General features: G+C 38.4%; 1 protein-coding gene across 2 annotated transcripts in view; it reads right to left on the bottom strand.

The window, feature by feature from the left end:
- Nucleotides 1-15,414, bottom strand: part of DDR2 (discoidin domain receptor tyrosine kinase 2) — a 226,853-nt gene that overhangs the window by 31,635 nt on the left and 179,804 nt on the right. For both annotated transcript variants that reach the window (XM_074221867.1, XM_074221868.1), the window contains exons 4-8: nucleotides 13,977-14,079; nucleotides 12,007-12,238; nucleotides 11,606-11,753; nucleotides 8,991-9,096; nucleotides 3,106-3,289 (exon numbers count right to left, since the gene is read on the bottom strand). In XM_074221867.1, coding sequence (XP_074077968.1) covers nucleotides 3,106-3,289; nucleotides 8,991-9,096; nucleotides 11,606-11,753; nucleotides 12,007-12,238; nucleotides 13,977-14,079 — 773 coding nt within the window. The remainder of the gene's footprint in view (nucleotides 1-3,105; nucleotides 3,290-8,990; nucleotides 9,097-11,605; nucleotides 11,754-12,006; nucleotides 12,239-13,976; nucleotides 14,080-15,414) is intronic.

The following is a 15,414-nucleotide window of genomic DNA, read 5'->3' as shown; positions in this document are numbered from 1 at the left end:
ATTGGTTCTTTAAGAATCTATTTGAGTAAAAGTACTTTATTGAGTGGGGAAATGGATTTTTTGATTGTTTTTTTAGAAAGCACTATATAAACGTCAGCTTTTGTAACAACCTCTACTGATGATGAAATGATGGAACAGTTGTTTCAAATTCAGTCATTCTCAATGATGTTGTCTGGTGAATTCTGCCATCTTTAGGTTGGAATTGTGTAATGCACAATTTATTTACTGTGTAAATAAAATTCCTTTATGTAGTGATGGACCTTGATCAAAACTGAAAAAAAGTCATTCAATTCCAGAGTGGACTCTGAGACAATGGATAGAGGGCTGGTCCTGAAGTTAGGAAGACCAGAGTTCAAATATGACTTTAGACTCTTACTAGCCATGTGACCCTGCACAAGACACATAACCGCTGTCTGCCTCAGTTTCCTGTACTGTAAAATGGGGATAATCATAACATCTACCTCTCTGCTTACCTCAGTTTCATCATCTGTAAAATGAATTGGAGAAGGAAATAGCAAAGAATCCTGCATCTTTGTGAAGAACAGCCCCAATAGGGTCAGAAAAAAACAGAAATGACTGAACAAAAAACTTTCTAAGACTGTTGTGAGGAACAAATGATCCTAGCACATGGTAGGCTGTTAGTAAATGTTTATTTCTTTCCTTCCTTCAAGGAGTCAATGAATTAAGTCGAGTCATGGGACTTTGGTTCAAATCCTTCTTCTGACATTCATTACTAACATGACCATTGAATCTTCCTAGATCTCTTTCCTTCTCTCTAAAGCGAATGAGGTAAATTAGATGGACTATGAGATTATCCATGAAGTTTAGATCTGTAATACTCCCAAGTTTTGTTTTGGTTTTTAGTTTCTCTTTGTTTTTCTTTTCTCCAGCTGGTATAATGATGAAAATGTATGCTTAACGCCTTCCTTGAGAAAAGCTAACAGCTTTCATTTCTGGAGCATGAGTTAATGGCACAAAATAAGAGGAGAGGAGAGGAAAAGAAGAATCAAAAGCTACCATTCACAGTTACAATAATCTTTTCAGATAGTTTTGAAATCAGTAGAATGAGAAAAGTAGCTTGTAGGGAAGGTGATGATCTTCTCCACAGATGTTTTGAGGAAGTCTTCTGGAATGCAAATAAACAGCCTAGAATTTCATTCATGTGTATGCACTATGGACATTTCTTGGGCTTTTTACTAGAGTGAGTTAACTATTTTCTGGAAGACAATCTCTTGGGTCAGATCCCCATCTGATCATTATTACAAATGGGAACTTTTAATACATGGATGTTTATATGTGACTTAGTAAAATTAACTTGACCTGATTTTAGAAAAGCTTGCCTGGGTTCAGGGGTTGGATCTTCTATGTATGAGCTGTGTGACTCTGGGCAAATCTTCGAGTCTTTCTGAGCTATTTTCTCAGTCACAAAATAGTGAAATATTCATGCTACTTATTTCACAGGGTTGCTGTGATGAAAGGTTGTTGTAAAAGTTAAACTGTTACATAAATGTCAGTGTTTATTGCTTAATCACTGTGCATATAAGACAATGTGTTATGTATTATGATAATTTTTTAAAAACAAACCTATCTCTAAATGTCATCCTTGCAAGCTTGAATAAGTCACAAATTCTTCAGTCCTGTTTCTTCATCTATAAAATAAGTGGGTTGGACTTTGTTATTGTTCAGTTGTTTTCAGTTGTCTCTGTCTCCTTGTAATCCCATTTGGGCTTTATTGGCAAAAACACTGGAGGTGTTTTACCTTTCCCTTCAGTTCATTTTACAGATAAGGAAACTGAGACAGAGGTTAACATGATTTGCCCAGGAGCACATAACTAGTCAAGTATCTGAAATCAAATTTGAACTCAGGTCTTCCTGACCTCAGTCCAATGCTCAATGTATTAAAGCGTCGCGAAGCTGGCCCCAAGTGAGAGATCAATGCATTTTTCTAAAAGAATAATAAATGAAAGTGAATAACATTATTAAGGGAGACAGTGAAGAAAGGAGAGACGGAGACACACACACACACACACACACACACACACACACACAGAGAGAGAGAATACAAGAGGTTCAAGTGAGATCCTTGAGGGACACAGGTTAAGAGACTAAGTAAAGGGATGCTGAATCAGGATAGGATAGGTAACTGAAAAGGAGTAGTCCACAGGTGAGTGATCCAGAGAGGGCTGTGTCATGAAAGACAAAGAAGAAATGAATGTCAGTGATATGAAAAACCACAGAAAAGCAAAGGACAGAGGAGGAAAAAGATACAAAAAACAGAGAGACAAAGAGAGAGAAAGAGAAATAGGAAGAAAGAGATATGAATTTAAGAGAGAAGAAGATAGTTGGAGAGACAGAGAGGGACAGAAAGAGAGTAGGAGAGGAAATATATATGTATATAATAGATGGAGGAAAGTTCCCAGAGGAGAGGGGCATGAGATGGAATAGAGATCAAGTAATAGAGTCAGTCTTGACAAAAAGGGTCACTCCTTCAAAAAAACTGGAGGAGAGAAGATGGGTGAAATTTGTTGAGCTTTTGAGGTGTGGCTTTGGAAAAATGAAGGTGATTAGAAACTACAGTAAATTTTTAGCCAAAAAATGAAGATTCAGATCTGGCTGTGTTGACCTATGTGAACATGGGCAAGTTACCCTTGTGGGTATCAATTTCTTCATTTGTAAAATGAAGGTATTGGACTAATTAACATCAAAGGTGCTTTTCAGCTCTAAGTATTTGATCCTATGAGCTTATGAACTCACAGTGCCAATAAGTTACAAAGTGAGGCTATGAACCTACCCTCTTACTCTAGATCCAATATGATTTTCCACCATGCTAATTCCTATCTCTCTACAGTATATTCCACTTACCCAGAACTCCTTTTGTGGCAGAGTTGTCTGATTCATATGTCACCCAAGCCACAGCTGGCCTTTGCTCCTCTCTTTCTGTCTCCTCTTCCCTCTTCAGTTTAGAAAAGTACTATTTATATTGCCCAAGAGTTAGCTCAATCAGACAGAGACAAATCTATCCCATTCCCTTCTTATCTCATCAGAGCCCAGGACCATTTTTCAACCCTCTTAGAAAAACTCTCCCTAAGTCTGATGGGTACTGACCTTCATGGTAGTGAAATTCCTAATCCGGTCAAATTCAAACATGATCTCGATGTAACCATTGGTGGCACTTTCATTCCTCCAGCCCACATAATCATAACCAGGCCAAACGTGGTACTCATGGGTCTGGGTGAAGTCATCCAGGCCAGAGACCCCATCTGTCAGTTGCCCCAGACCTTCTGTCATGCTGGCCAGCCCAAGAGAGGGGGGGAAAAGAGAGAAGAGCCTGGAGTTAATACTACATTCATTCATTCATTCATTGAACTATTACCCACATAAATTTTGTAACACAACGAAATTTTTCCAATAATCTTAAGACTGGAGAGTTGTGTATTTCTCAAGAAAATACCAAAAAAGGATTCATTTTACAATAATGAATTTATTTGACTGGATAAGAAAGCATTCCAGATAATTACATTTTCCAGATAAATAAAGTAGTACATTTCTTTAAAATGTTTAACTCTGAAGAGTCTGAGAACTGTAAGGTTAAAACACAGAGAAGCAAGTACAATTATTATTGCTCACATAGGCCTAGAGAATTCCCTCCACTGTCATACTGAGAAGTGACCAATTTATGGTAGGAAGGCTACTGAAGTAAATGCTTTGGGAAGAACTTGGCTATGATTAGGCACAAAGTGGATTTAGGGGTTCAAATACTGTCTCTGATGCTTGCTCACTTGTGTGACCTTGGGAAAGTCACTTTGAACACTCCTCTCTCTTGCTCTCATTTCTTCATCTGTGAAGTAGGAAATGAGACCAGGTGACCTCAGAGATCTTTTCCACTTCTAGATCTACAATCCACTATTGCTATGGCTATAGTATTAATAGATTATGGAATGAGTTAAGGAGGATCTAGAGATCTCATCTCTTGATACTCTCCTCGATCCTATGTAGTGTCCAAATATCAGAATTAAGGGTACAAGTGATGAAAAAGTTGCAAACCAGATTTGATCTGATGTTGCCTATCTGAATTGTGTTTAGGTGACATTAATTATCTTTTATGGAAATAGCTTTCAGATGTGTTATAGGCTTCCTTGTCTTTGAAACAGAATATATGAAACATTACTTTCGATCTTTTCGATGACTCAGTGTCATACTCTGATGTGTAAGGCTGCTTACTCCCATTTTAAATGGCTTCAGACTGTTTTTGGTGATGCTGTTGTTGCATTTCCCCCTGTCAGATATAATTTCTCAGTATGTCAACTCTGAAGCAGATCATTTTTCCCCTCCCTATTTCCTTTCTGCCTCTTTAAAACAGATCCTTGCACTTCTTCTTCCTCACCCCTACCTCCCCAGTACCCATACAAAACAGTTGGATATTCTAAAATAACTGAAAGGGAAATTATTTGTATCTCCTTCATCTAGCACAGAGGTCAATATACAGAAGGTATTTAATAAATGATTTGATATAAGACTGAAAAAATATCATTAATCAGAAGCCTGTTTAATTCTAAGCAAATAGGTTTCTGGAAGAGTGGTCTGATTATCCCCTTCTGTGAAATGAAGTTCACAGTTTTGTGGCAGTTCTTGTCAATGCTGGGACATATGACTACTTTTGAATTTGTGGTTTCTTGGAGTTGCTGAAAATGTTTTTGTAAAACAAAATTTAAATTCAACCAGAACATCAAGAAAATTCATTCCAAACAGGTATAGCCTAGGGATACAGACCTAAACACATTTAATATGGATCAGATGTTTGGGAGGAGTTGGGTAACCTTTTCTCTATTTAAAGAAGATGAGAAAGTAGTAGAAGAGGAAGAAAAAAATGACTTATTATTTTCCAGTTTCTCTGCTTCAGTCTTCATACCTCGTACTCACAGAAGGAATAACATTGACAACACACATGAAAAGGGTATGCCATTAAGCTTCAGAGCAACCCCATGCAAGGTGTAAATGTGTCATACACTATGGTTCAAAATCTCAAATAATTTTACAACTTTATAGAGAAGTCAAAATACAAAACATGACTAAGTCTTTAAGACATTGTCTCCAACCTTGCATTGGCCCTACCAGAGACCAGAACCTGTGGTTCCCTTCTAAATCACCTTCATCCCTTTCTGTGAATTCCTCAGACCACTAAGAAAATAACAGAGATTTTTCACAACAAATACACTCCAATTTCAGACCCTGAGCAAAATGCCAATGAAAATATGCAAAAATATTATTTTACAAAAAAAGAGAGAAATGAATTTTTCACTTAGGTTGGAATCAAATCACATCAGTTGTATTATATACAACAAATAATATACAATAAATCAATATCAATATGATTGTTTTCCTTAGTAGCCCTCTGTGTTTTGTCTTATGCATGTAAAAACATTACTCTGAGAAGTCCAATGGCTTCACCCTAATGCCAAAGGATTCCATGATTGAAAAAAAGATTAAGAACCCTGGACTAGATGACCTGTAAGCTCCATTCTTATTGACTGTTTGCTAGTTCATTGATTGACGTTCCATAGCTGCAGGTGGGTCCTGGCAACTGAGCTAAGTGAGGACAGGGTTGGAAGGCTAGGCTTTGGAGAGGGCTAGGAAGGCATGGGAAGAAGGATGGTGAGTGTAGCCAGTTCAACTGCTTTTAAACTCTTTTGCCTGGTTTTCAAGGTTTTTTTTCCCCCTACATGAAGTGGAGCTACTCTGTCATCCCAAACTTATTTCCCACAAAGCCTGGCCAGTTTTATTTCCTATAACCTTTGTCTCAGACAGATCAGTCTCATTGTAGCATATAGTCATCAGGTTCATGTTGTTCTCCCTACGTGGGATGACCTCCCCTCTGTTTTCAAGTATTATCTTTTCTTCAATTCCTAGTTCAAGGTCTGTCTCCTATATAAAACCTTCTTTGATTGTCCCAACTTTTATTGATCTCTCTCTCTCTCTCTCTCTCTCTCTCTCTCTCTCTCTCTCTCTCTCTCTCTCTCTCCCTCCCCTCTAAACTTCGACAGATCTTAGACTTATCACTGCATAAATTATCACTTAATTCTATACTATGCTGTATTCTATACTCTCTATTCTGAGCTTCTGGAAAAAGGAAGTGGTGATAAAAAGGGACCCCTATGACTATCAAAATAAGTCATACCAGACTAACCTTATTTCCTTTTTTTGACAGGGTTACTAAACTGGTGAATCTGAAGAATTCTAGAAATACAGCTTACCTAGATTTTAGCAAGGTAGTTGACAAAATTTTTTCTGCTATTCTTGTAAATAAAATGAGAAAATGGGTCAGAAAAATAGTAGTTATATGGATTTTGAATTCATAGCATGAGCATATCCAAACATTAATAGTTTAATGTCATCTTGGAAGCAAGTCTCTAGTGGAATGTCTTGGATATCTGTGCTTATCCCTGATTAATATTTTATCAGTGAGTTAGATAAAAGCTTAAAGGATTAAATATAAAAAATGTATTCAAAAAATCATGTTAACATATATGAGAAAAGTCTAAAGTATAAGATTTATGGGGAACTAACACAAATACAAAAATAAAAGCCACTTACCAATAAATTACTGAACAAATTATATATTTTCCAAAATTTATCAATAAATATATGGAAAAGTGCTCCAATCAATGGTGTCAAATTAAAATGGAACGCTATTCCTGTGGATTACATATTGACTTTAAAAAAGCACAAATTTTATTATCTCTGTTGAATGATATTTTTAGCTATTTTGTTAAACATTTCCTAATTATAGTCTGGTCACAGGGAGTTTTGACAGTTCTACAAACACTAATATAAAGAGAAATTAAAAAATAAAACAATTTTGAGATTTCCCTCATATCTATTGATTTATCAAAGCTGATAAAAGATTGAAACAATCAAAGTTAGAATGACTCTGGGAAGGCAGCGACACTTGATAACCAGGAATTAATCTAAGTGTTCTAGGAAGCAATAAGGAATTATAGGAGAAAAGCTATTAAATTCTTACAATTCTTTAATCCCTACTGGATATATGTATATATATATATATATATATATATATATATGAAAATTAAAGCTAGAGAGACAAACTTATATATGGTAAAACATTCATAACAGTACTTTTGTGGTTGCAAAAGACTAAAACTGGATGCCTGCTGATTGGGGATTGCTGAACAAATTGTGATACTTCAGGAATTCTTAGTGCCATGCAAAAATTGTATAAGCATTCATAGGATCATAGAATTAGAACTAGACAAATCTAATCCCTGAATTTATTTAAACCAAGGGGAATTGAGTGACTTGCTCAGATCACATAGGTAGTCAGGAAAAGGAAGGATCCCCCCAGGTCCTCAGACTCCAAATCCAACTCATCCTACTCTACCACACATTATGGCAACTCAATAAGTAGTAACAGTACCAGTGTACTTTTTCTGTTTCATTTGGGAAGTCACATTAATAAGTTGAAAAGAATTCATTGGAGGGCAAGTTGAGGCATTTAGACTGAATGAAGTAACTGAGGATGTTTAGTCTGTATTTAGAAGAGGCTCAGAGAGGTCTAAATGACTTGCTCATGATTCCACAGGTTCATGGCTTTCAGGTAGATTTGATCTCTTTTCCAGGTCAGTTGTTTTTTCCTGAAATATTTACCATTTTCTTCTATTTGTTTTCAGTTTTTTCACTTTGCTTCTTGATGATTCACACAATTATTAGTTTCCACTAAACCAATTCTAATGTTTAAGGAGATATTTTCTTATATCTATTTTATCATTTGACCAATTTTGATTTTAAAGATGTTATTTTGGTATTTTGTGTCTCTTTTACCACGTTTTTAATTCTCTTTCCTAATTTTCTTGCATAGCTCTCATTTCTCTATTCAATTTTTTCCTCTACTGCTTTTATTTTATTTTTTAAATTATGTTTAACTCTTTTTTTCCCTCTTTCTTTAACTTCTTCTGGGAATTGGACTTGTGTCCAATATGCATTACCTTCTTTGAGGTTTTACTTGTAGATATTTTCATGTCATTGTCTTCTGATGAGTTTCAGGATCAGGTTTTTTACTTTGGTGGTTGTTGTTTGCTCATTTTCCTAGCCTACTTCATGTCTTTGGGTTTCATGTTAGAGTTGAACTCTGCTCACATCTTGGGGCATAGAGAGGTCAATAACTGACCTGAGCTTCTATCTTTTATGTCCTTTTGTTTTCACAGATCATTCTGGAGGTCTGTAAATTTTTGGTTCTTTCAAAGTGATGTGATCCAGGGAGAGGAATGTTCATGTTTTCCTGATGAGTTCTGATCTTTATACTATTAGGGCTTCTGCTTCCTCACACCTGCTATTGTTTCTCTCTGCCTTTCAGTTGTGGCATGGATGGGTAACAGACCACAGCTTCCAAATGGCATCCAGTCTGTGTTCCAAGCTGGTATAAAGTTCAGTGGAATCCCTTTCTGCCCAGATTCTCAGTCCTCTGATCATCCAGTGCCACTGCCACCAGAGCCCATAACTGATGCTGCTTCTACTGCACTACAAACTTGGCCAACTCCCACCGCAAAGTCTAGTCTCTTTCTGTCTTCCTAGGTTGTTCTTGACTGGAGAAAAATGATTCCTGTGATTTTTCCTTGGCTTTCCTGGTCAGAATTCACTGTGGTACATTTTCTGTGGCTGCTACAAAAGAGGTTTTGGAGGAGCTTTGGCAGTTGTGAACTCTCATTCTCCTTGACACCTCACCATCTTGACTCTTTTCCTGCCTTCCTGATCACATAGATATCAGTGTTTGAGCCAGCATTAAAACTCAAGTTTCGTGACTCAAAACCTACCATTTCTCACAAAGCTATCCCTCATTAGGCACTTAGAATATTGCTAGGTACATTATCAACACTCAATAAATATTGACTGATTGATAGATTTCCAATCCTTGCAACTATGTTAGTAACCTCATGGTTATTGTTTCACTTTTTTTGTCAAAGTTCCCTAGAATTTACCTGTACCCAACAGCTCCATCATAGACAGAATCATTCAGGTAAATGATGGAACCTCCAGGAAGTACAAACTGCTGTCCAGCTGGAGCATTATAAGACACCAAACCATCTGTTGAGGCAAATACAATAGTATTACTACCTTGAAGAAAAAGATCACCCTAGTGCCAATTCCTTACATTTATACTAAGCTTTGTCATTTACAAATACTTTCTCATATTCATTATCTCATTTTATTCAATTTAGGGAGTTGCTGTTTTTCTGAACCTCAGAAAAGTTAAGATGTCATTTCTGTTACTTACTGTTTTACCTTGGACAGGTCATTTCCCCCTCACAAAAACCTTAGTTATCCAACCTATAAAATTCAGGGATAAAACTCTTGTTTTCTCTAAGGTCCTTTCTATTTCTGAAGCCTATAAGCCTATAACTTGTCCTATAACAACTAGTAAATGAAAGAGATCAAGTGGTATGTGAACCTTGATTTTCTGTTTCTATCTAGTAAACTTTCTACTTTCTCACGATTTTGTAAAGGAATCAGTTTAGGCTCAAACAAGTGATCCCAGAGAAATTGATAAAGGGTTCGATTTGGTCTATTGCAGTATAGATGAAGGGATAGTACTACTATGGAATTAAGTCAGGAAGAAGAAGGGGCAATGTCAAATTTCCAGGTAAAACAGTCATAGAGCTACATGTAATAAATTCAAAGCCAGCATATTTCTGGGTGGGGAGTGAATGGTCAATGCTGAGTTCTGGAAAAAACTCCTCTCATAATGAGTCACAAATTTTAAAACTTTTGTAGAGGTGCAAAAATGGTCTATTTGCACTACAATGCTCTTACATTCTGCCCCTAATAATAATAGCAAGCAACATTTAAAGCAGAAAAAGAGGAAGAGCCCTGTTTGGCTAACTTTTCTAGGGTCCATAGTCAAGTAAAAATAAAAGTTTCTGTTCCCTAATGCCCATATTTTCCCTCCTGCACAGACTCCCCTCCCAGCCTCTACATTGAAAGCATTTCAGGACGATTGGCGTGAACTCAGAGACAATTTCGTTTTTCATTCATAATCTAAGTCAGAAATTTGCCTTATGATGTTCCAAGATCTATGATTCAGAGGTGAAATAGCAAAATTTTTTGGTGACCATCCCAGGCTAATCAAGGTATATGCCAGGACTCTGGGTCTTGTGAACTATAGGAGGGTTGGGTAGCTTTGCTTAATAGGGGAAATTCTAGTTTAGGTTAGACAGGGATGGGATTATATATTAGTCATACATTCCTGCTTTCACCCTTGGGAAATCTGAATCCTTTCAGCCTCTTCCTAGCTCACTCAGGATCTTTGAATCATCATCATCATCATCATCATCACAATGACTGATTTGCTAAGATTCCCCAACATGTAAAGGGCACTATCTGAGATTTGAATATAAAGTAGCAACCTCCAAATTTAAATGATTTTTCATTATGTTGTATATTAAAATGTCTTTACTATACATAATGTTTCCTCCAATATGGAGCTCCTTGAGGGATTCATTTTTAATCTTTGTATCTCTAGGTCTACAAATTAGTAGGTAAATTATAAATGCTTAAGTGAGATAGAACATACAAAACACTTTGCACACCTTAAAGCACAAATTAAATACTTGCTATTGATTGATCAGTAACTTTGAATCAGGAAGACCTAAGTTCAAATCCTACCTTAGAAACTTACTAGCAAGTAGCGTAATTTCTCTCAACCTCATTGTCCCTTCTATAAATTAGGGACAACAATCACTTCACCTATCAGAATTATAGCAAGACTCAAATGAGATAAAAATATATAAAGTACTTTGTAAAATTTAAAAGGTTCTTGGGATGGCTAGGTGGCACAGTGGATAGAGCACCGCCCTGGAGTCAGGAGTACCTGGGTTCAAATCTAGCCTCAGACACTTAATTACCTAGCTGTGTGGCCTTGAGAAAGCCACTTAACCCCATTTTCCTTGCAAAAACCTAAAAAAAACAAACAACAACAAAAAACTTAAAAGGTTCTTAATAGATAGACTGGGAGTATGAGATACAAGTTATTTTAATAGTTGTGTGACCTTAGGCAAGTCACTTATCTTCTACTTCCCTGAGTTTCATCATTTATGAAATAGGAATAGTAAAGCCTACCTCCTAGGAATGGTGTTAGGTTCAAATAAGATAATATTTGGAAAGTATTTCGAATAGTTCCTGTCACTTAGTTGGTACTCCAGAAAGGCCAGCTCTCACTGTCATTATTATTAATATTGTCATTAGTATTGTAGTGCTGTATAAATGTCAGTTATTATTGATTGATAAACCCTCCCTTGATCCCATGTGAATTGTTGGATGATTCTACACCTCTTCCTTGCATGCCCTCCAAAGAGTTTAGGCGCTTGCTCTGTGTCTAGAACTCTGGCACCTTGTGCATTGGCAGTCATTATTATATTTTACCCAAATTATCCAAATTGTACTTCAATGTAGAAGAGACGGGGACTAAGTGATTCCACTAGATCTCCCTCTTATGTCTCTGAATGTGGGATAGAACATTCAGAAGAGGGTTTCGCAGCCTTCCCATCATTCCTCCCCTCTTTTCTCCATTCCAATGCCAACCCTTCCCAAGCTCTACCTAGCCAGACGCAACCATAGAGTTCCACCCTCATGCAGACATTCATGGAGTGGTCAGTGACTGGAATGAAGCGGACAAATCTGGCTATGATGGGTGGTTCCAGATCCTTTAGGACAATGTCATAGGGGTTACTATTGCCTTCCAGCACCTGAGAAAACAGAAGTGGAATGGTAGTGAGGGGATGGAAATTCATCTAAGAGATAGACCTTCCTTTAGCACTTTCATGTCTGTGGCCAGTTTGAGGCTTCATTTTCATTTTACACTTGCTGGTCTTTTGCCCCAGACTTTCTCTAACTAACCTCCCCTTCACAGAAATCCTTTTACAAGCTTTCAGAGACAGACACTTCCCCCCACCCCCAGTTGAATGATTCCATCTGTAGTTAGGGTCTCATTTTCTTTACCTGTTTTCCATGCCTATTCCTCCAAGAGATCCAGCGGGTGCCATCCCTACTATAATTGATCTTGTACATAGGGGCAAACTCATTGCCATGGCCCCCTGCATGGCGCCCCTGTGTTCCCACAAGGGTAATAAAATGGAGATTACGTAGATCAATCTGTAGAAACTCCTTTAGGTCATCTGGTTCCACTGGTATCTCTGGACACCAGGCTCCATCCCCTTCTTCAGAATCCAACCTAGGGCAATGGGAAGAAGTATAGAATGTAAAAAGGGTGGGCAACTGTCAAACCACATGGCTACTTATATCAACCACAATGGAAAGCTACCCAGTCCCTGGGGCAGAGCATGGTCTGGGATACCAGCATGGAACCCACAGAAGGAGCCTGTCTGACCGCCACCACATATCCGCATATGGCTTGTTCCCTTCCCCCAGGGCACCCCACAAACCAGACGCAGTCCAAACCAGGGAGCCAGGGACACAGATCGCATGTCGCTCTTGTTTCCCACCCTAATTTAAAGACCCAGAAAGAAATAGGATCTCTTCCTTAGCACCACCCCTCCATCTCTGCCCTACCTCCATCCCCTACTCGGTCATTTCAGCAATTGCCCTCCCAGCTTGAACTTAATGAAGCTGGGCAAGTTATACTCCAATACCAAATAGAGTGCTTTTTACACTGGGTGTGGTATGGTGGGCTTGGCAGACTGGCAAAGATCCACTGGCCCACATGCCCTAGGGAAATAGTAAAGAATGTTGGTTTCATTCTATTTGCTCCAGTCAGGGTCGGCTCTCAGCAAAATTGTGAAATAATGTGAAAATTAATCTTCTATCTGCCAACTTTTACCCTCAGTCTCTCTGTTTTGGGCCCTTCCTTCCCCTAATCATTCCTTTTCCCCTTCTACTAGGTCTGATACCGTTATGTTCCATGCTTACTACTCTATCAAAGTTTTTCTTCATATTTTCATTCATTGTGAGCGATAAAACCAATTGAGAATGTTACCTCTTGGAAATGAGAGTGTTGTGTTTTTTTTAAAAAAATATAAAAACCATAAGGTTATTAACCTATGGTCTGTGAACTTGTTTTTAAAATTATTTTGGTATCTGTTCTCTTTTAAATATTTAATTGGCTTTCCATTTAATCCTTTGAATTTTATTTTATCCATTTAAAACTGTTATTTTGAAAGAAAGCGTTCTTAGGCTTCACCAGACTACTGGATCAAAGAGGTCTATAATACAAAAAAGGTTAAGAATTCTTGACTTTCAATAAAACAGATGATTCTCTAATGTGGTAACACCCAGTATGTATAAGAGGATCTCAATCTGGTCATTTCCAAATGTTCTTGAAATTCTACCATTAAGGCAGTCACCTAATAAGCATAGGAGTAAAACGTCTGCCTTCCTTGGGGGGTAGGATGAGCTTGTCAGGATTCTTTGTGGGTTAGTTAAGTTTTTCCTGCCTCCCGTAAGAAGGCTTTGCATACCATCCTGAGTGAGGATTTGTTTTATCAGTTTTACCGGGAAGGAACTCGAAACTAAATGTTAAGGGAGTTAGGGATGGGGTGGGGGTTGGGGTGAGTGTTGTGTCATATAACCACTCATTCATTACAAGATGCCAGAACAGGATTCAGATCTCCAGATGTCTGCCTGCCTGTCTATATAAACAACAGTCCTGCCTGCCCAGCCTGGCTGTTTCCCATCACAGAAGCTCTGCCTCCCCTCTGGGTTCCCAGAGCTCATGTGAGCATGATGGATGTAAGACAAACAAGCTAGTTATCAGGGATCTCATTTGCTGTGACAACTGGTGATACTAAGCAGCACCCCACTTGGTCCTCAGAAGGACCCAGCCCACGGGGCTCCCTGTAACTAGATACAGTAGGGCAGGACCACCAGACTGCCTTTCTCCTGCCGTAACATCTGGGCACTCTCTACCGGGACCCCAGGAACTCTCTATGCCCTCCTTGGGTAATTGTCCTCACCTTCCATATTTGGCAGCTGTCGATTCTGACCACTGGCTGGAAGCTGTGATGTCCTCATCTGGAATGTGGCCTCCTGATGTGCCCAGAGGATAGCGACATACCGCTGAACAGAGAGAAACCAAACAGAAGAGAATGGGGGTGAGAGAGGCTATCTTGAGTTGTGGTCTTCAGTTCAAGAGGAACATCACAATGATAACTGAGAGAGAAGAGATGGCATCAGTGTATTTAAATTTCTCCATATCTATCTGGTGACTCTTCTTCCTTCTAGTTTGTTCATCCTTTTTCAATGAGAGTCAAAGTCATAGCTAGGACAGGACAAATGGAGTTTTGCCCAGGGGTTCTGATGCAATAGGGGGCATGTTTCCTCCATGGTGACCACTGCCCTTGCTCTATGGTTCTCCGCTAGCCTACACCATTCTTAGGCATAACTTCTTCCAGTTGCTACCACTAGAGATCTCTCTCCAGGGTATGACCTCCCAGTTTTTACTCTCCCTTCTGGCACTCAAACTCCTCTAAAGACAAGACTGGATTCATTTTTCCCATCATGCCTGCAGACATGGTATCGGATTATCCTTGCTGACACTGATGCTTCCCTGCCATCCCCATCCCCTGCCATTACATGATCTTCTACTCTAATGCTACCACCACTATCCCTATTTTTACCCCAAGTGTCATAGTTCTTAGTTACGACTCCAACCAGAGTTTTCCTCTTTTGGTGTCATCCTAGATTCATAACTCTAGAAACCTATTGGTATATTCAAACAAGTAAGAAAATATAACATTCTCTGTCATCCTTTATAGAGAGGTCATAGAGTGCTGGACTTCAATCATGTAATTAATTAATAAACATTTATTAAGCAACTGCTGTATATGAGGCATTGTGTTAAGTTCTGAAATAGAAAGACAGGAAAAGACGGTCTCTGAACTTGAGGACCTTTGCAAGGCAACTGCTAAAACACAATTTTCTGTTAGTGAAGATGAATGTTAACATTGGATTTTTTTTTTAAAAATATATGAATGAGAACAGAATTTTGTTCAGTCTTCCTTTTCACGTCTGCCAAGTCTGAAGTTGGCCAAAGCACTGGTTCAAAATCAACCCAATAGGTGACTCAAGGTGAATCATAAACCTCTTTACTTCAATCTCATCCAAGTTATTGGAAGGCAGTGTGGCAGAGAGGTAAATTACAGCAAACAGAGACAAGTCCACTTCTGTCTCTGCCACTGTGACCAGAAGCCCCCTTCACACAACTGAGCTTTAGTTTCTTTATCAATAAAATAGGGACAATAACACTACCACTACCTATTGGCATTATGCAGCTAGGTGGTACAGAGGTTAGAGCACCAGACCTGGAGTCAGGAACACCTGAGTTCAAATGTGACCTCAGATACTTATAAGCTGTATAACTCTGGACAAGTCATTCCACCACTTTGAGACTCA

The sequence above is a fragment of the Macrotis lagotis genome, chromosome 2 (assembly GCF_037893015.1).
Source record: "Macrotis lagotis isolate mMagLag1 chromosome 2, bilby.v1.9.chrom.fasta, whole genome shotgun sequence".
Taxonomy (NCBI): domain Eukaryota; kingdom Metazoa; phylum Chordata; class Mammalia; order Peramelemorphia; family Peramelidae; genus Macrotis; species Macrotis lagotis.
The sequence above is the reverse complement of the archived record's forward strand: the minus strand, read 5'-3'. Positions and strand labels throughout refer to the sequence as shown.